Source organism: Lagopus muta, chromosome 5, assembly GCF_023343835.1.
Source record: "Lagopus muta isolate bLagMut1 chromosome 5, bLagMut1 primary, whole genome shotgun sequence".
Taxonomy (NCBI): domain Eukaryota; kingdom Metazoa; phylum Chordata; class Aves; order Galliformes; family Phasianidae; genus Lagopus; species Lagopus muta.
Window position 1 is genome coordinate 10,516,462 of NC_064437.1, and position 21,071 is coordinate 10,537,532.

General features: G+C 38.5%; 1 protein-coding gene across 4 annotated transcripts in view; it reads left to right on the forward strand.

Annotated features, from left to right (window-relative positions):
* Nucleotides 1-21,071, forward strand: part of ST6GALNAC3 (ST6 N-acetylgalactosaminide alpha-2,6-sialyltransferase 3) — a 202,055-nt gene that overhangs the window by 51,597 nt on the left and 129,387 nt on the right. Inside the window, exon 1 of one of the 4 annotated variants that reach the window (XM_048947222.1) lies at nucleotides 11,639-11,759. The exons of the other annotated variants lie outside the window; for them this stretch is intronic. Coding sequence (XP_048803179.1) covers nucleotides 11,697-11,759 — 63 coding nt within the window. The 5' untranslated portion in view covers nucleotides 11,639-11,696. Of the gene's footprint in view, nucleotides 1-11,638; nucleotides 11,760-21,071 lie in introns of those variants that run through there. 4 annotated transcript variants of the gene reach the window in all.

Genomic DNA, 21,071 nt, shown 5'->3' on the forward strand with positions numbered 1-21,071 from the left:
TTTCTTTCTCAGCAGTAGACAGAGACCCTTCTCACTTCTCCTTCTCAGGCACTTTGTTTTCCCTTCTTTTCAAATGTATCCATCTTTTCTCTGTCAGTTACTGTGCTTTGAATATTGTCATCTGAAATTCAACTTCCAGTAAAACAGTTGTTACCTGCTACAGTGGTTTTCCAGCCAGCAGAAAGTGATGGCTGGTTATTCTTATTTCTTTTGGCTAAGTAATGCGTGTGTGTTTGTATGTATGTGTTTGTGTGTGTTTATATATATACATATATATACATATATATATATAAAGCATCTTTCCTTGCAATCACTTACAGAAGTAACTTACAAAGGCAAATCAGCTATAGAAGAATGTACTAAGAATCTTTAATTTTTTCTTAGAAATCATTAAGTAATTCAGTGGTGGATTTCATGATTGGGAATGAAATGAGAACGTTATTAAGTACTGTGACAGAGTTTATAGGAGAAGTATTTTAAAGAGACTTTGAAAAATCTGTACCAGCACTTTTGATGAAAAATCCTGCTTTCATGCTAGAATTTGAATAGCAAAACATTGACTTGGTTTCACTAGCCCCCTGTGGATTCCTTGCCGATTCTGTCTTCCACAACTGTGAAACAGTATGAAATAGTGTAGTAATAAACAATACTGTTACAAAATACCAATGGCTTATACATAAATAGAAGCGTGCAGTGAATTTATAGGATACATCTCTCTTAAATCTATGGACTTGATATGATCTTAGGGAACTCTGTTCTTTAAAATAACATTACAATTTAACTGTATATAAAAGTAGCTAAAGCTCTGAGATTCCTCTTCATCTCTACTCAACCAGGTGTTGAATTAGGAAAAGACATTAAATAGATGTAAGATTCAGTTGCTTTAAATATTGCTGAGCACATAAAATGCTATTAGAAGAAGATGGGGTGCTCACTTGGCAGGAAGGTGTGAGGCAACGTCTTCCTGGAAAGTCAGCTCGAGACCAGGGCTTGAGAAATGTCAGTAGGCAGCTGAAGTCCAGCTAATTTGTCTGAAGTGTTTTTCATTAAGAAAAATCTTGTGGTTTTAATAGCAAATTGCTGTCCAAAAAATCAAAGCTATCGGTCAGTTGTAATATCAGGTGATCCAGTTCTAAGAAAACAAAAAATGCATCTTGATTTCTCTTGTGGAGGGGGATAGAAAGGAGAATAAGGGTGGAGAAGAGCTGTTTCTTAGTCTTCCCTATGGAAATGCAGCCATGGGAAAGAAAGTGCAGTTGCAGTGGAAACTGATAGTTCTGCTGATCTGAAGAAAGAAAGTGCTCTGTATACCTGTATAAATACTTACCTGCAAGCCTGTGCCTTGCTTTAGTGCGTGCCCTCTTCGTGTAATTTCACAGTGCACACTTTGAGTATGCTTTTATTTTTTTCCTGTTGGGATAAGTCTATTTTGGCAGTTTTTTTCCATCAACCTTCTACAAGATCTACAAAATCATGCTGTTTTTTGGTGCTGCCTGGATAGTTTTCCCTCTTACAGAGATGGTTGGTTTTCAATGTGCTGTAAGAATGTAGTCTCTGAAGCAGTTGGGATAAATTATAAATTAATGTATAACATTTATGCTGTTGTTATAGAAGACTGCTCAGTTATGCAAAATTCTACCAGTACAACCAGCGTTGAGGAATATGGAAATATCCAGATGATGTTTTACATGTTTGAGTGTTTTTTTTTTAATTGATATTTTTCACTCTAGGTAAATGTAACCAGTCAAAGAGGTGACAAAAAGAACGATGCTGCAGCGAACGCTCTGTGCAGTTTCTCTGTGCATCCTGTCTCACTTAGATTTCTTCAAAATAAGTGCTGCAAATGTCAGAAAACCTCGTCTACAGTCAAATTATTTTCAGAATTAACTTTCAGCAAAATCTATTGTCATCTTAAAAGCACGCTGGCGAGCTTTCTTCTGTAGCCCATTGTTACGAGTATGGCTCTCGCTGATAGCAATGAGGTAGTTTCTGAAGGGAGCTGATACAAAAAGCAATGAGCTGTCTGGCGTTGCAACTGTTATTCACAACCTTTAATTCAAAGGCTCTGCAATAAGGAGGTGATATCATCAGCTCAAATGGGATTTTGCTTATTCCCTTCTTAGAAGTATCACTGACCTGTGGGGAAGCTGTGGGATGACCAGGCAGTTGCAATACAACGCATTCAAAGGCCAGAGTAGTAAAACACATTACTAAATGTCAATGAATACATTTAGGCATTGGGATTCAGAGAAGGTACTTTCTTTTCCGAGCTCTGAGGAGAACAGAAAGCAGCACACAAACCTGTGGCAGAGATGTGGATCAACAGAGGACGCTTTTTAAACACGTGTATGTCTAAAAATCTTTTAAAATGTCTTTTGGAGGAATGGGAGAGTTAATAATTTATTTTGCATCGACAAGCTGTAAAATAAACACAATTAAAGGAGTGTCTCCAACACCCAGAAAATTGAGATTTGGGAATCGGAAGAAATACAATCACAGGTCTGTTATCCTGTCACCAACGGTGTGAGCAGGGGATCAATCTGTGTGCATGGTATCTTGTGTCAGCGTGTAACCAGTGGATGGTAGTTGCTGGTTCCAGAGCTGAAGCACAGTTCGCATATTACTGGACCCTCTCAGGGGTTATGTTCTGCCTGCTGATGGGTGAGCTAAGGACTATGGGATAAAGCATTTGTATTTGATTAAAAAATGGCAAAATCAGACTTCCGTTCCTCTTTTAGATTCAGTGAAGGATTTATTTTGTGTATTATTTGATACCCCAAACTTGCTAACTCCATGGTTAAAATAAAAGTCAAAGAGCTTGTATGACAGCATCTTTTGATGAGGTAAAGAAGAAAAGCAGAAGGAAAAAAAAAAAAAAAAAAAAAAAAAAAAAGACTTTCAAACTACTAATTCTTGTTGTAGAATTTCTCTTCCAGGGTGCAATGATGTATTTTCTTAGGTGGTGAACTAAGCCTTGGCACTTAAATGAGGTTCATTACTCACAAAGTTTGTGAGGAAGAGCCAAAGTTCTGGTTTTGGTGTTGTTTCTGGATTGCATCAATAGCATGATATCCTAATTAAAGGCAAGTCTAATGTTCAACACTGCTATTTCTTCATTAGTTTTAAAAAACCCACCTGTATTTTTTGCCAGAAGTGAATGACAGCCAAATTTTTTGTCTAGGTCTTGAATGTTTTTAACTTTTCTTTTCTTCTTAGATTTGTAGATGAGACCTCAGCGCCTTTTTAAAACTCAAATTTTCTTACTGATTTTTTTTTCAGAGTGTGCTTGGATATGAACAGATGGTATCTAATACTTTCAAAGATGAAGGCCTTTGCTATTAAGTGACTTTAGCTGTGACTGTATTTTTGGCATGTAACTCTGCAACTTTGATACTATATAGATTGTGCCCGTTACTGCAGAATCCACTGCATGACATTGAGTGCAAAGGTACAGGCACTGCTTTGAAGTTAAAGATTCTTGCTGTACATTGCTGTCTTGCTCAACAGAATGGGTAATCTTATGTCAGATAACAAGTAAGTGAATATTAAATTTGTCTTTTGGCTTATGCTGTTTTCACAGCTCCTGTAAGCTTTTATAAACTTCATTTTACTTTCACTGTCTAAAGTCATGCAACTCAGTAACAGTTGTGCCTGCACTAAATGGCTGAGTTAAAAGGCAGTATTAATGCTTGGGCAACTCACAAGGGTACGTGCACATGTTCTTCTATTTGGATTGCATTAAATGAGGTTTCAGAACCATATGGCAACGTACCTTAACTATTCTTTCTGAAATAGTCTAACTGTTGCAGCCTTCTGTTCTAATTAGTTATGTCTTCTGAGCTTCACCAATTCACTGGAAAAACTGCATGCTTAATATTGCTTAAATTTTACACAAATGCCTTTTGTTCTTGTGGGTGTATTTTAATATTGTGCATGTGAAATGCAGATAGCTTCTTAGTTACTTGTTTTGCTTTTAGTATCTCCCTGGACAATACACGGCTATTTTGAAATGATTTCCACTGTTCATTACAGTCAAAAATATTTCAACTAAATTGCTGGGATTTGAATGGTTGTAGAAGTCATTCAAACACACTTCTTTTGAAAACACCAGATTTCCTTGCAGCATTACAACGAAATGTATTTGCTCTGTTCTTTTCATTCATTCTTCATTTCTTTCCTTCGAGGTTCTTATGGAGACAGAAGGGGGAGGTGGAACAAAATATTTCAAATGGGGATGTGGTAACCCAGCATTTCCAGATGTTTGAATATTCTCCTGGTTTGTGCTCTTGTTAAAGGAAGTGCTGTTACATAAAGGAATCACCCATTTATTTAATTATCTTATAAAGACGGTTGAATCACTCTCAAAACATGACTGAGTCATCACAGGGCTTCACAAATTTTTCTTTTTCTGTCGCACCTTTTCTCTTGTCTAAGATGGCTTAACAGTGCTTAACTCAATTTTCATTAGCAACTGTGGTAATAATGCATGATTTACACTCTTCTGCCTATTAAACACAAAGCGTCTGCATCATGTGCGAATTTCAACATTGCCTCTTAAATGGAAGAATCAAAATTACTGTTTTTTATGATCCAAAATAGTCCAGAAAATGGAGGAAGCACTAAAAGTTGGTTGATATGAGCATGCAAACACTTTTCATTCAAAGTTTTTGTTTATTTATTTTAGAAATTAGTAGGATTTTTGCAGAGAAGAGAATACCTACCATAGGACCTTCTCATCAGTAAAAAAAAAAACAAAACAACTACATTCTTTTGTTCCCAAAGGCACTATGCAAGTAGAATAATATAAGCTGTAATATCAAATCAATCACATTTACATTTCAAAAGCATCCTTCATAAGAGTGCCCCCGAGGGCTGTATCCAGCTAATAAAAATACAAATAAAATAAAATATTTAACAAGCTAAATCAAGCAAAGGTAGAGAGTGCATGTTTTGTAAGGCTGACCTTAAAAAATGGACAGCAAATCAGAAATTTTCAAATAATACAAAGTTAAAATAAATCCAATGTCTATAGCTAGGGACCAAGCACACAGTGCCAGGAATATATAATATCTGCTCATGGATCAGGGGCAGGAGCCACAGAGGTTAAGTTGAGAAATCTGCCTGAATAGGAAAGAAGAAAGGTTGTATGAGCAAGAAACAGCACCACTGCGCTGTGCCAGAATGTGTTCATTCATTCGTAACCCATTGTTTGCTCAGAAAAAGGTAGGGCCCTCCTGTTTAATTGTTTGAAATAAAGGTAATACTGTAGCGTGGTAAACTCAAAATTGAAGCACCTCCTTAAAATAAAATTTATTTCCAGATTACTACAACTGTATTGTACTTCAAGATATGCTTTAGGAAGAAATGATTGAGTGGGAATTTGTTTAAACAAGTCAAATACAGGTGGCCTTGGGTGGCTTTTGAGCTAAGGAAACTTTAAACAGAGCAGAAATGCTTTCATGCCATCACTTTTCTTTAGCATCAGAAAAGTTCCACTTAAAGGGTTTAAAACAGGGAGACCCGCACCAGGATGTAATGCAGTATTTCTGCCCTCCAGTATTTTGTCACTAGATACTGGACTAAACCTACTGCTAGCAATGGTGAAACAACAGTTGCCATTCCTCTGGGTGAACTCCACCAAACATAGATGCTTTCCTATGGGACAGATGGCAGAGTGATAGCAGCTTCTGCTTTGCATGTGAGCATGCACTGGGTGTGTGTGGGCAGAAGGTTTTGTTGCATATGATTTTACCAACAGCTCTGTCTGTCCCTTCTAAAGACAGACTGTTTCATTTGTACTGCTATTTTGTCCAGAGAAGTTCTCACACTGAACATGTGCATCACTGCTGTCAGCTCAAACACAGACTATTAGAGGTTGGGAGCTGTATTTTATTTTATTACCCTCGGGTGCTCTTTCGGTTTCCTACAATATTCCAAATAACATCAACCTGTTTGTCCATGTTGGGCTTTCTGCTATATGAAAATTTAAGGTCCATTAAGTTTCTGCAGCAATTGAAATTTTTGCTGGAAGTGGTCTTGGGTATTTTAAGCTACACAAGAATGGATATAAATATAGTGGCATTCTGAAGTTTTGTTTCACTTGGAGCCTCCTCTCAGCTGAATTACAGCAAGAGTGTAGCAAAGCATTTTCACCTAACTGTTAAATAGTTCAGAGGTAGAGCTCAGTTTTAGATGAGATTTGTGCAATATTGTGCCTCATAAAACAGTCTTACTGGGAGTGAGGCATGGACTTCATTGGCAGTCTCCCTACAGTTTGTTCAAAATTCAATCATAGGTTTTGAAACAATTGATTAAAACCAATTGATTAGAGTGATCTTGCACAAAAGAGAGCTTTTTGTTTGAAAACAAGAATATAAACAATAGTTAGAGCGTAATTTTTTCTTCAATTTATTTTGCCTCACAGCAATAGCAAAGCCTTTTCCAATTCCTTTGCAATTTCTGACTTAGTAAGTATTGTTGGTCCAGATAAGTTGCTTTATTTTTGGCCTGACTTCTGAAAGATTCAGTGCTGCAGAGGACCCGTAGCTCACCCATGCAGCATCTGGAGAAACTTGCAAATTCTAGAACAATAACTATGAAGACAGTGAGGTGAAGTTGGAAAGGACGCACACCCGTTTCAGTTCATGTAAGGGTAACATCTTCAGCAGTCAGATGAGATGCTTCTACCACAGAATTTTTTTTTTTTTTACTGTCAGTTAACGAAGTATTTTGATCATGAGAGCGCGTGGCCTGGACTTAAAAGGCTGTGAAATTGGCAACATGCTGAGCTTGGTCTTCTGAAGCCATATAGGTTGCCTGCTTGCTGGGTGCCTTATTTACTGGCCAAGTCAGGTCTTTATGAGGGAGAGCATTCCTGAACTAAGATCTGAAATATGCAGATGCCTTAATACTTGATTTTACCTGCATACTGCTTTCCTTTTTCTTGAAGTCTGGTGTTGATGTTCTTTAACTTGACACTTTCCTCTAAATGCTTTTGAACTGTAGGGGAACTGTGATTAAGCTGATGATGAAGAATCAGGATATGTGGATTGGAACAAAGCCTTCAGCTTGTTTGACTCTTGCTTTCTGTATCCTGTTGGCTTTTCCTGAGGATGGGATGGAAAGTGGTATTACGTACATCTTTGAAAGATGTGTTAGGAAAGAAATGTAAATATGAATGGTTTGTTTTGTGAAGGATGCATTTGAGGTAATTTATCTCAAGTAACCTTAAGTAAAAGGCAAATAAGAGAGTATTTATTTCACAACTTACATTTAATCTACTAAAAATATCAAAGCATTTTTCCAAACAGTTGAAGAGCTAAGTGTCTCAGAAGCCTTGCTTGCCATGTATTTACTAGGTAGATGTAATTTGAGTATTTATGAGGGAGATATTATCTTGCAAGATAGATTTTTACCCTGCTTTTTACTCTTTATTTACAAGTCAGTAATGTTACTATAAAGCCAGCAATTCTTAGTTTTGAAAGATAGAAACTGTATTTTAAATTTGTCTTCCTGCTGATAAACAACTAGCAGATAGTTCCTAGCAAATTTTTAACAAGATGCTCTTTGAATTAAGAAATGTCATTCTCTGGGCCAAATTTTAGTTCCAGTGAAGTGGTTGGAGTTTTGGCAGGACTGTGTGGGGTCCATGATGGTTCTGGTGCACATAATTACCTTGGACGTGGTAGAGATGGACTCCTGGCAGAAGCTTAAAAGCAGTTCATGATTCCAGCTGAGCATTCCGATTAGAACCAGTCCTGAATTCAATCCACAGAGGATGAGAAAGTGAGAACCAGGGGCCCTGTGCTCATCTTCCATCTAAGATTGCTTGGATTTTGCTGATAATTGTAGTGCAGACACAAATGTTACTTGTCAGTATCAGTTTGGAGCATCAGATTGACAGTCAGCACGTACTTAAGAGCTGGCCTACAGAGTTCTTGCATTTGAATACAACCCAACTAATCGTTGTGAAGTGCAGATTCTATTTCAGGAAATTTATTGTCTTTCACTGGTTCAGAAATTATGCTTATGTGGATCAAAGTCCTAAGACCAAATTCATTGTTTCAGATCACTTCTGTAGATGTGCAGTCTGAGCTGTGCTTTATGTTTAGTCCTGCCTTTTAGTTACTCGGTAACAGCCGAATGATGCTGATGCTGAAGGATGGATCTCTTACAGCTCTGTTGGTGGGTGTCTGGTTGAAGCCTGCGTGACTATCAGGAGGCTGCCAAGAGGCTTTCTTTCAACTGTGTGCAAGATATACTGCGTTGTCATATAACATCAACTCCTTCCTCTCTTGTGGCCTCTTATCCTGACTCTTATGAACTATTTGACTTTTTCAAGATGTCACAACACTTCATAAAATTTTTATTTTCTAAAGTTAGTTACACACAATAATTGAAGCTGGTGTGTACTCAGGTGTAAGCAGTCAGACCCGTTTATTGAAGTGACAGCAGGGGTCCTTTTGAGACAGTTTTCCAGTTAGTGTGGCAGGGGCCAGGGGAAGGGCTTTCTTCCATTCTTTGCTTCTCCGTGGAGTGAACCAGGTCTTTGAGTCAAAGAATGTAGTGGATTAACAGACTGATTTCAGGACTTATTTAGGCTTATATTGGGTTTGTTCTAAGGCTAAATTTGTTGGGTCTAGCCTTGGATTTCTACTTTGAAGTGGGAGGAAAGAGTCTTTGCTGCTGGCTGACAGGGCAGAGGTCTCTGCCCTAGGGTTCAGCAGCACACAGACATTATTAACCTGAGGTGGGCTTGAAGGGCCCTGTGGGCCAGATGTGCTGCTTGGAAGGAAGGAGCAGGAGGTGCTGTGAGGGTGGATTGTTCTCAAAGGCAAATTACAACTGTGCATCCAAATGGTTTTGAAATTTCTAATCCCAGCTTGCTTGCTGCAGTTTAGTCAGGTTCTACGCTACTCAAAGAACCCAAAGAGGATTTTTTCTGTATAGTGGTGAACAGTTATTGGAAAGTCTTCGTTATCTAAATCACAAGAGAGGGAACAAAGTGACTTGGGGTGGGGCAAGGTTTGCAAGAATGGAGATGGGTTGTTTATCCCCAGAGCAGATGAATTGTCTTTGCACTGTGGAAATGTGATTCATACTGTTAAGTCTGAGAAAGTAATTCAGATGACTCTATTCAAAAGCAAAGGAATGTCTTAATTTCTTTTTTCTAACTTTAGACTCGGTTTGATTAATCTGATATTGGTCCAAGAATACAGAATCTGTGCATAGCAAGGGATGATTGCTATCTAGCTCCCACAGCTGCAGTTTTGAGGATATCCACTGGATTTTAATATGGCAAATAGTTGCATGACTGCACACCTTTACACTGTGATTCACTGCCCCATCGTTATACACACAATGATACTCTTTTGACTTTCTTGCTTTCTTTAGCTTACTACTAATTTACTTTATTACTTAGCTTATTTTATTACTTACTTTATTATTTAACGTATTACTTTTAGCTTCTTACTTTCTTGCTTTCATTACCAAATGGAATGGGGTGTTAATGGGGTGTGATTATCTTGCAGTGTGACACACAATTTGCTTTTTTTGTTAGTTTTTGGAAGCACGGGCAAAAATCATTGTCCTCCTATTTTTGCTGGTTATTATAAGAGTACCACTTCAGATTTTTGAGTCTGAAAAACAGGAAGATGGGAGAGGCTTGTGATCCTGTCAACAATAAATGACTTGAAATTGTCTTTGGAGACAATGGAGAGGCTAAAAATACCCGAATGGAAGTACAGTCCTTGCACTTGGGCAGTAATGACCTTTAAAGGAATGCTGAGTCACTAGGTAGAGATCATTGTTATAAGCTAAAAAATTACACAGCACTTCCTCCTCCTCTTTATTCACCAAATTTTACTTCACCAAAGAAAACTTACTAGTTTCTTTGCCCCCTCCGCCCCCCCCCCCCCACTAGAGACCCTGCTCAGGAACCGTTTGCCCACTGAATTAGTGAATAGCTTGAGCAGGTTAACACTCATCCCTGAAATCACACTTTCCTCCCAGATGTGAGATTCTTCAACTCTGCTTTCCCTCACGTAAGTGCTCTGGCATTAAAAGAAATTCTGGAGCTTGTAACTTGTCTTTGAGACAGCTGATGACAGCAAAAAAGGCCAAGTTTATTTAATGTGTCTCTTGACAAATAATAAATCAGTTTGAGCTCCCACCTAGAAATCTAGTAAAGCTCCTTTCTTCTATAAGCAGAAAATTCTCTATCATTTTTTTTTCTAATTTGAAAAACACGACAACAATATGTAGGGAGAGAGTATGTCAGGGAGACAACATTCTGCTCCTTCTCCTTGCAGTCAATAGCAGCAAGTGCACTCAGATATAGAACTGTAGAATCATTAAGATTAGAAAAGACCCCTAAGATCACCTACTCCAACCATCAACTCCATTAGCAGGCCAGCAGTGCTTGCTTGGTCTTGCTCATATTTTGGTACACAGTGCAGGTGGCAAATAAGTGAGGTATTGCTGACTTTTTCTCAGTACCCTGAGTGCTTTGAAAATGTTTGCCCTCTTTCAATGGATACGTGCAATCCTGATGGTTTTCACGGGGTTCTTTAAAGGATTAGGAGACCAGTTGGATGCTTCTAATAGAAACCCTTTCACCTTTTCCCAAATGAAATCCACAGAAAACCTCTCTTTTCTGCTTTGAAATGTCTTACAGCAAGACTTGTGCGATCTGCACACACAAATGTTTGTTTCCCTGGGGGGGAGCTGAAATGCAAGAAACTGCAAGTAATGTTCATTGTGCCTGTTAATGTGCTCCAGGACAGCATTCAATTACTACAGTGATAATGTTATGAGAACCTGCAAGGAGCGGAGTGGAAACATGACTTGTGCGTCAGTCACATTTTCCTTCTAACTGGAAGGCACCTAAATGGCTTATGAATGATGCTGCGAGAAAGTAATGAATTCAAAAGCAGCGTCCTCATTCGTAATCGAGTAAGCTTAGATCTAGGGCATGTTCTAGGAGCTGAGAAGCAGAGCTGATGGCTATATAGAAGTGTTGGTTCTTAGATTAGTGATTGTGCTCTTACGCCAAAGCAGCTGAAGCAACTAAGACTCTAAAATGGGTCTAACAATTTCTAGCAATGAACAAGTGTCACAATGTGCTGAAATCTTGTAGCTTTAAACAAAAGCTCAGTATATGCAGAGAGAATAGGCAGGAAGAAAAGCAGGCCTTGACAGAAGAAAATTAAGTAAAAGAGCAAGAAAAAGACACAGGAGAATAAAAAACCAGAAAGTATGAAACAAAAGCCAAACCAAATTCACTAATAGGAGAACTGTCAGACAGAAAAAGAAAAAGAGAACAAACAGAGAGCAAGACAGAGTAATGAGACGGGGGAAATCGGATTTGAAATGAAATCTGGTAATAAAGGAACTGTCAGACATAAAACGAGCCAATGTATGACAAAGAATAAAGAGCCAAAGAGATGGAGCAAGGCAATCTTTGAAGAATTAAACCAGATGAGGCCTCGTAGGTAATTTTTGGAGAAAAGTTGATACTACTCCTTATTTCTAATGAAAAGTACACTGTAAGAAGCACAGTTCTTTCATACTCAAAGAAAAAGTATCCTTTAAATTTTTTTTTTCAGATAAGAAAGCGTGCAAGGGAAATAGCAGTGTTTGCATTACTTTAACAAGACAGTGTTACAGCTAAGGGAGTGCTGAGAGCAGGCACATCAATGGTCTGCCATGGACCTGGTGTTTGTGCGATGAATCTGGTGTGCTGCGATTTCCACCCTGATGTGAGTTACTGCACTGATCTGCATGTGTTTCTCTAGTTTCATGTTTATTTTACTCATGCAGAATATCGACTCTGAGGGAGCTATTAATTGAGGAAAAATACTGCTATTTTAATAGGCTAGACCAGACAATTCCGAAGTCCACTTGAAATATTTGTTATGTTGGGATTCTCAAAGTTTGTGTCTGAAGGCTATTCATTATACACTAAAAAATAAAGTGTGGGTATTAGCAATGCAGTTTCTAGATGTGTGATGCCTGCTTCCACAAGCACTCCTTGGTAGCAGTGATGTTGTTCATACTTGCCTATGTAAACAAGTTTAATGTTCTGTAGAAACCCACTGTGTCTGTCATTTCTTAACTGAGCTTCAGATCAAATGTTAAATGGGTTCAGCTGAGACAGTATTTTCATTCTTGCATCTTTGATTTATTCCACATAAAAGATTTGAAAATATTTACAGAAGATGCTTATACATTTTAGTTGCTTTCATTTCATAGTACAAAACACAAAGCATTTCCTTCTGTTTTGGGCAAGCAGTGAACTCTACTGATCTGTGCTGAATTATTGGCAGTACTTACCAGTGGTTTATCCAAACAGTCCTTTGCCAGGTGAAAAGCGTTCTATATGACAACTGCTTACTTAAGTTTCTTTTCCTTAGATGGCTCAACCCTCTCAATTAAGAGGAAAAAACTACTATTAACAAAGAATAAACGTACTTCCTCATGTAGAAGATACAGATTTTGCCCAGTGTTAACATTTTTGAGCTGTAAATTTTAGAGGATGACATCAGAAGTAATAATTGAGAAACAAATACAGGTGAACTGAGCTGGCAGTTGTGGGCCCAATATGTAGTCAGGACTGTTGCAGAAAGAAATAAACATTGGTCTTTGTGTACTTCAGTGACCTTGGTCTCTTTAGCGCTGTAGTGATGTTAAAGCTGACTTATTCACTTATCCTCAAAACTAAAATAAGGCAAAGGTAGAAGAATGTGCTGGCTTCGTGGACATAACTTTTTATTTTTTCCTCCTTTTCTTGCCTTTTTACTTTACGAGAAACTAATGCATTTTCCATGTATCTGGAAACTGAACATTTACACTGGGATGTACTTGAAACAGTATTTGTAGCCTCATGTATGTAGCAATGCAAGAGTTAGCAGGAAGGTGACATTTGGAGAGCTCTTCTGAGAACACTCAGGGTGGCAATAAGGAATGAATAATAGAAGTGATGCTTGCAGAGTTTTCTCTGGTGGGATTTGTCTCATCCCGAGTTGTATGGTGCACTCAAAGTACAGAGTTACGTCAAGATGCCTTACAATTACATACTTATAGATTAATCTGTTTGAAGAGTTCAGGCTAAAAGAAAAAAAAAAAGAGCATTTTAAATGTTGGTCTGGTCTGCTGGAGGGAGCAATTCAGAAATGTAGGCTGGATGCATGTTTCCATTAGATGAATTACTTGGAATTGAGTATTTTTTTCTTAGTTTTGATTGCAGTTAACAAAATGCATCTGAAAGAGTCTTCAGTTGAAAGATCACTTAAGAGTTCTTGAAAACAAATTTGGTTTCCACACAAGTTTTGGATTTCAGACAATTCCTTAGATGAAATGCGCATCGTATTTGGAGATGAGGTTAATAATTTATGTAACTGTATTGGCATTAAGCTACCTTCATGTGCTTATAAGAGAACTGCATGCAGAATGGTACCTTAAGGATTAAACTTCTGATGGTGGCAATAAATAGTGTAGAAAATTCAAACGCTGAATGTAAAAAAGACTTCAGTCAGGCAGAGCCTTGCTGAGATTTCTTCTCATACGGCTAAGTTTGTGTTCCTTCCACTGTAGAAACCAGTGGCCCTCCTCTTGAGAATTTTATCATGAGCCATATGTATGTTTTGATGCAGTTTGAAAATGGATGCTCAACTTGAAGGCAAAATAAAAATGCAGGAGGCTGGAACCCTACTGGGGTCAAGTGCCAGGGTAAACTTCAATACATTTCACTTAACAAATTCTATCCTGAGTTATCGTGTAAATGATAACACAGTAGTGAAACTCCTGTTGGATTTGAAATCAGTAGTGCGAGGCTGGAACTACATACTCTTTGCATTTATTTGTTTTGTTTTAGAGAAGGACTCCTATATTAGAATTTTATCTAGCAATGACACAGCTGCTTTAGTAAGCTGTCCAGCTTGAAAGTGCTATAAAAATGTTAAAAAGAAGATGCAGAGAAAGGAATTCAAAAGCCAAAACTGCAAATAGTGACAGCGTTGAAGTGAACTGTGAAACCTTTAACTCTGTATCCTTCTGGGTCTGCTTTCTAATGAAGCTATTATAACCTCCTAACTGGGCTCAGTGTATGGAGCCTTCTTATGGAGAAATACAGAGTTGAGTTATTTTGTGTTCCTAATGAATAATCCAGGAAAAACTTGAGCTTGCATATTGGGCAACATTACCACACTCACGAATACACAGATTTTGGCAGCAATTTCTGCTGGACAATTCTCTGAGCAACCTATCTGTCTGTAGGTATCCCTGTTCATTGCAGGGGAGTTGGATTAGATGGCCTTCAAAAGGCTCTTCAAACTCAAATGATTCTGTGATTATTTTTTTAGTAAGAATATTTCTCATGTCTGCAGAGGTAAAACTATTGGCTGGGATGTTATAAAAAAAAATTGTCTTATTGCTTATATAGCATCAGGAGATCGGTGCTCATTGGAATTTAGAAGTTAGACATCTATTACGCAGCATCTGAGTCTGGTTATTGCCCTTCTTGAGAGAGAAGGCTTTTTTTCCTCTCCCCACCTTGTGGACAAGCCTCTGGAAAAGCTTTGTACTTCTCTGCAGGACTTTAGCAGGAATACCACAGGCATGCCTTCCTTGGAGTCAGGGATATTTGAATATCCCCAGTTAACTACCTGCTTAATGCAGTTGCATGCATGGTAGCTAAATCTTATGGATAATATTTTGTCTTAGAAGCAAGAACACTCAGATATAATACAAGACTGCTTTATTAGCCAAAATGAAGTTGCTGGATGGTGTCCCTTGCCTTCCCAGACTGATGTGAAATAAACTGTGCTCTGGAACCAAAAAATAGTGTATTGATGTGTGTCAGTTCTGTTCTCTCTTAAAGTTCCCCGAAATTGCAGAATGCTGAGCAAGAATCTGCCTGCTCTGCAGAATAAACAAAGTGCTCACTGAAATCTGTAACTCACTCCTTTCATGCCGACATTGCTGTTGAAGTCTGTTCTTTCATTTTGTTGATACTCCATAGGAAGGAGATCCTTCTCCCATGCCGGTAGCATGAGACATATGGAATTACTCAGGTCCTTTGGGAAATGTGTGTTTCTATAGTTTGTTTTTTCTGTCATTGAAACGTGTTGTAGCTGAAACAACAGAAATGCTGGGATTGGCCCATTGGGTGTTGCTCATTAGATAAGTTGATGTATCAGATTTCTATTGAAACACAAAGTCATCTGCCTCTGTGGATTTCTTTGAAAACAGTTTTTATTGATGTTTGGTTGCTTTTGATACCACACTTAATAACTTTTTTTTCATGGCATGGGAATGTAATAGTGTTACACAAAGCAAAAAGAAACAGGAAAGAAAGACGAAATGCATGACCTGACCTTTCCAAAAACTCCCCTGTAGGCAATGGCTGACTGCAACTGCAATGGGAGATTCAGATTTGCAAGAGCTTTGGCTAAGAATGGACTAGTAGCTTTCATCCTGTCTCATCGGAGGAAGACCTCTGTTCTGTCTGAAGAGTGATAACGTTGGAAAAGTTGAGGGAAAAGTACTGGGCACTCCACAGGAAAAAAAAAAATATATATATATATATACATATATATATATATATGTATTACTTGCCTATGAAATAATTGAAGTGTGTGTATGTATGTGTATATATCCTTTTTCAGTTGAGGAAGTTGATGAGGTTAGGTATTGCTGGAGTTAAAAATGTCTTCTGTTCAACAATGCTGATGTAACAAGAACAGATTCACTTCGCATGACTGGAAAACAGACAATTCAGAAACAGCGTTATGAAAAAATAACTGTAAAATGCAACTGTAGAAAGGAAATTAAAAGCCAGATTTCTATGAAAATTTTTATATTCCTGCTCTGGGAACAGAGTCTTTAAGGATTTTAAAATCATAGATTCTTTATTCGAAGAACAATTTTCTTTAAATTTGGTTCATAAAATTGAAAGTGAGATTTGCATGGAAATAGGCAAGAAAAGCTAGTCATGTTCTCTGTGCGGGAGCTGGTTGTAGCAGATACTGTTGTGAACTTTTCAAAACAGAAGCGAATTCTGAGGTTTTATTGCAAAGAAAGAGATTTAATTGCAATTTTATCAGCTGCAGTAAAAAGGAGCAAGGGCAAATCAAGGCACCTTTGGCAGTTTAGATGGAGCTCTGTTTCTGAGTTGAAGTAGTGTTTGTTTTTTCAAGGCACAATGTATGCTCTAGTCTTGTGGCACAGATGCTATTCCATTCAGTGCAAGCAGGGTTACTGAATGACAGCACTCAAGGAGCAGTGCAGCTTTTTAAAAAGATAATCGTGTTGCTGATGAGACCATTTTGAGAGCTTTGAAGCTGTTGCAAAACAGTGGAAATTGTGGCACAGAGTTCAAGCAGTATAGTGTGCTCCTGTGAAATTGCTACATACAGAGATCGGGCCGATCAATGGAGCTACGGCATTTCTTCCCAAAGGAAAGAACTCTCCAGAGGCAAGATGCTGAGCGCAGAACTAAATGCCAGTAAATGAAAGGCGTGAGGGTTGAAAATAAAGCAAGCTGTTCAGACAGATCACTGAAAGCAATGACAGAGGAGGAGGCTTGGAGGCAAATAGCCAGTACTGTGCATATTCCAAGAAAGCTCACAGCAGAAATGCTGTTAGGGCTTCTCTGCAGGCAGGGAGCATGTGGGCAGCCTGGTGAGACTGCAGGGGTGATACCTGCATGACAAACACTGGCAGGGAAACCAGCTCTCCAAAGTTTGGTGCTATTCAGGGAAAATGTAAGATTCATGGGAACAACGTTACTACAGCCCTTGAGCTATAAGGAGAGAGTTATGTTTCTCATTTACTTCTTAAGTAACAAGCTCAGATTCAGATATTTGCTGTGTTGGTACAGCATTTCTTCACCAGAATGGGTGCGCATGTCTAGGGAGATGTTAGAATCCAAGTGTGCTGCTCCTTCTGTCAGTGGCTAGATGGTAATTTCTGCTGTCTGTGCTTTAGAGAGTGTGAAGAGCCACTGGAAATGGAAGGCTGGTTTGAAACAATTAAAATCCCTACCCAGGAATATTCCACAATCCCGTTTCAGTGAGGCAAAAGCATCATCTTGTCTGTTCCTCTACCAAACACTTTACACTACGACATGAACACTGCTGTGTGCTGCCTTTGTGCAAGTACACAAGTGCAGTATTATCCTACAGTGGGAAGCCAGTAGTTTACCTCATTAGCAATAGTTCTTCTACGTACTCATGGGGGAATGGCAATAGCAGAGGCCACCATGAATTTCACAAGCATAAGTAGCAAGGATAGTTCCTCAGCTTTTGAAACAAGAACAGCTGAAGTGCAGCTCAGAAACCTTAAGCACTGCTGGCAGGATTTCTTGGTAGATGCTGCTGTCACCTCAGTGGCTTTGTTATGGAATACAAAGTTGGTGTGAGAGTTGCCTGGAGCACCAAGTTCAGCAAAACCTATGATGCCATTTGGCAGCAGGTGAAAGATGCCTCTGGTGAGCACTTCATTCCTGGATGTGGTCCTGGTACAGCACAGTGCTGTAGCTTGAATGTGTGGAGGAAGCAAGAAAACCAGTAAAATAGATATAGAAAAAAAGGATTAATCTAACCTGACTTCAGATATTGTTTCTTTATCTTTGCTGGAGACTCCAGATGTGTCTGAGATCTTAACTGTTTATGGTCTAGTAGAGAAACTAGAGAACACTTAGTGAACTAGTGAAGACTTAATAAAAAATCTGATGCCACTGAGAATATATGAAAGCCAGAAATGAAAGAACTGTAGTGATCAGGGGAGGGAGGAAGAGAAGATGTGTCCAAACTGGCTTTTTAGAGTTAGCTATTACCCATCTAGTCACTCTGACTGAAAAATCCAAAAACATGCTAGAGTTGGGTTGTCTGTTGTCTCTTAATGCCAATCTCTGCTGACTCTTTTTATTTTTTAATTTTGAGCCTGTATGCTGGCAGTTGAGGAAAGGATGAGCTCTGATCATAATTCTGGGAAAGTCAGCTGAGGGTCTGTGGCCGTAGTGAAGAACGTTCCCCTCACTGCCAGGAACTGTGACCTTTATTCAGGAAGGCAAAGTTTCCAACTTTGAAATTACGCATAATGATCTGATTTTTGTAACTGTCGCAATTACACACAGTAATAATTCAGATATTCATCACATCTGCAAAGGAAAATGCTGCAACCCACCAGCTGAAAAGAATAAGTCCTCTGCGGTGTGAATGAAATTTTGTTTTGGCAAATCAGAATGGTTGGGCATTGCCTCTTAATGTGGAAAGCATGTGAGAAAGTTACTTATGGCTTTACAGTACACGCTAATATATTTTTTTTTTTCAATTTTTATAAACTTTTGGTACAGCAAAATAGTTGGTCTGTTTTCAGATTTAGATTCCCTCACCCCATGAATCCACTCTACATGTAACTGAATTAAATTATTTTACATAGGTTGTGAGTAGCAGGACACAGTGAGTCTCATTACCCCACTAGTACAGAATAAGGCAAAGATGTTACAAAACTTTTACCAGACCCCACTACTGCCATACGTGCTACTACCATCCTGGCATCTCAGTTAAGTCACTTGTAGTTCACTATTATTCTCATTTTCCCTATTTTGCTTTCCCATATTTTCAATTCTTACTGTCAAAAACTGATACTGTGCATTCAGAGTCACCAGGGCAGAAACTTTTAACATGCTGAGTGCAAAATAGATTCCAGCATTGCAGCAGAGCCACAGGTGTTGGGAAAATCTAAAGCTCGGAAATGCTAGCAAAAAATTTCTCTACCTCAGAAAAACTCAATCAAACGATAACAATCTCCACTTCTTATAGTTAATTTTATTGGAAACTATTGACTGGTATGTGGGCTGAAAGCCTGATTCCGTGTTCTTTGGTGAGAAAATTACAGTGAGTTATCTCACCATCTGTGATACTCATGTGGACTCTTCAGAAGAACGGCACAGTTGTTATCAATCAAAATGCTTTATCAAATGGACCTGTGCACTATCAAGAGCGTGTTCACAAGATGGGATAGAGGAAAATGATGTTTTGCTCTCTCTTCTTCCTTTCTGACCTGTCTGGGTCCTTCATTTGCTGCTGTCCAGGAAGGCAGATATGCTGAATTCACAGGTAGAGAACACTTGAGATGAACGTTCTGTGCAATACTCTCCTGAAATGCCTTTTCTCAGCAGTGCCCTCCAGCAATTGTACAACTCTGAAATGTAAGTCTGTAAGTTGTAATCCTTTAAGATAGTTTTCTCAATCTTCTGGGTTGAGGAATGATCAGACAGCATTTCCAGAACATGCCGAACCAATCCGGAGCAGGCATTTTCCTACAGATTAAATGGGCTGTTTTGTGATGCTAGTGTCAAAATCTTTTGGTAAAATGTTAATTGAACAATATCAGGATCTTGCATGCCTCTGCCTCTTTTCCTTTCTTTAAATTGAGTTTAGCAGTGGAAATGTTTCTCAAGCCAGCTAGCCAAAGCCTGGGAACACAGAACAGTTGTCTCTAGTGAATCTTCTCTGTTTTTCTTTCGTTAATTAAATATTCAACATTGTAGCATCCTCATTTCTCACTTGTTTAAACCGGATTAGCTTCCATTCTCAGAACATTTCAATGCACCAATTCATTGTAATCACGTTGCTGGCTTGAGGAAGTATTTAAGCACATCCCTGGGAATGGAAAATATAGTTCTAGCCACATGCACTGTATATTCCCTAAATTCAGGATTTTTTTTCTTTTGTTCTCTCTCACCCTCTCACTGGCTTTTTTTTAATAAACCTGCCATGTGCTCAAATCTGATGTAATGTACTTTTTCCTTTCATCTTCAGTGAGATGCTAGAATAGCATGGCTGTCTAGCCTTGTGTCTTTGTTTATCAGTTTGTAACTTTACCATTGATACAGAACAATAAAAAGAAAACAAAACCACAACAATCTGATAGAGATCAGTGACTACCAGAATTCTCATATACACATTTTCCATTTAGCTTGTGGTGTTTAAAATACCACTTTAATTGTCTATTAATCTTAAACTTAATTCTTTTCACACTGATGAAAAATCAGGAGTTCAGTAAACTTGTAATGCACAGCATTAGCTTGTGTATGTGAGGAGAAAAATCAGACTCAGTGTGGTGTGACTGTGGAGCTATTTGTCTCATGTGAGACAAACGCTTGTATTTTTTAGCTTGTTGCATTAAAGCATCTTCAGAAGTAGATTTGAGGTACCTATGTATAGGACGGCATAGGGTTCTTTTAATTTTGGATAGTTATGTCTGCTGAGATACTGTTAGAGTTTCTTTACAGGATCAGTGACATTTGCATATACAGGTTTTTCTCCATGAGTGGTCATCTAATGTGTCCTTTATCCTTCTTATACACTCCTGCTTACCTGCTCTCCCTTGCTGTTCTCTTGGCATGCAAGATGGCAAATGATCTGTCAAGTCAGGCACTATGCATGTACAGTGGTTGGCCAGCAAAATGTCAAGCAAAATGCTGAATAGCTGAGTTGTGCCTACCTGACCTCAATTTTGGTTGTTGATCTGATCAGCTGTGATTTCTCTGCTGGGAATTTAGTTACCTCTGAGATAAGACACTAGCCTAGTGCTTTTCTGATTTCATTGGGATTTCCAGAAGTCTACTTAAGTTACAAGAGTTAGAAAGGATGGATAGCAGACAGATGAGTCACATCAAAGTTCTAAGCAAAGAAAAAGGGGGAAAAAAATCAGAAAAATACAACCAAACCATACACGCCTCAGATCTAACATTAGCATATTTTTAGCAATGAGTTCTTCTGTTTAAGATCATGGAATCATGTAATTATGCTTGCTTCCTGTAGGTCTTGCTCTTCAACTAATAGTGAGCTTCTAACAAACAGAACTAAAACTGTGTGATATGTCCTCTTTGGCAACAATTCAAGGGAAAAAAAAAAAAGACTTTTTGCCTTGGCAAGATTCAATTCCATCTTAGTTGCTTTAAAGTGTTTTTTTCTGGCTATGCTAACCAGTTACAACCATGAATTCCTGCATGGCCCTGGATTTGTTATACAATGTACTAAGCCAGCATGGAGCCAGAATTA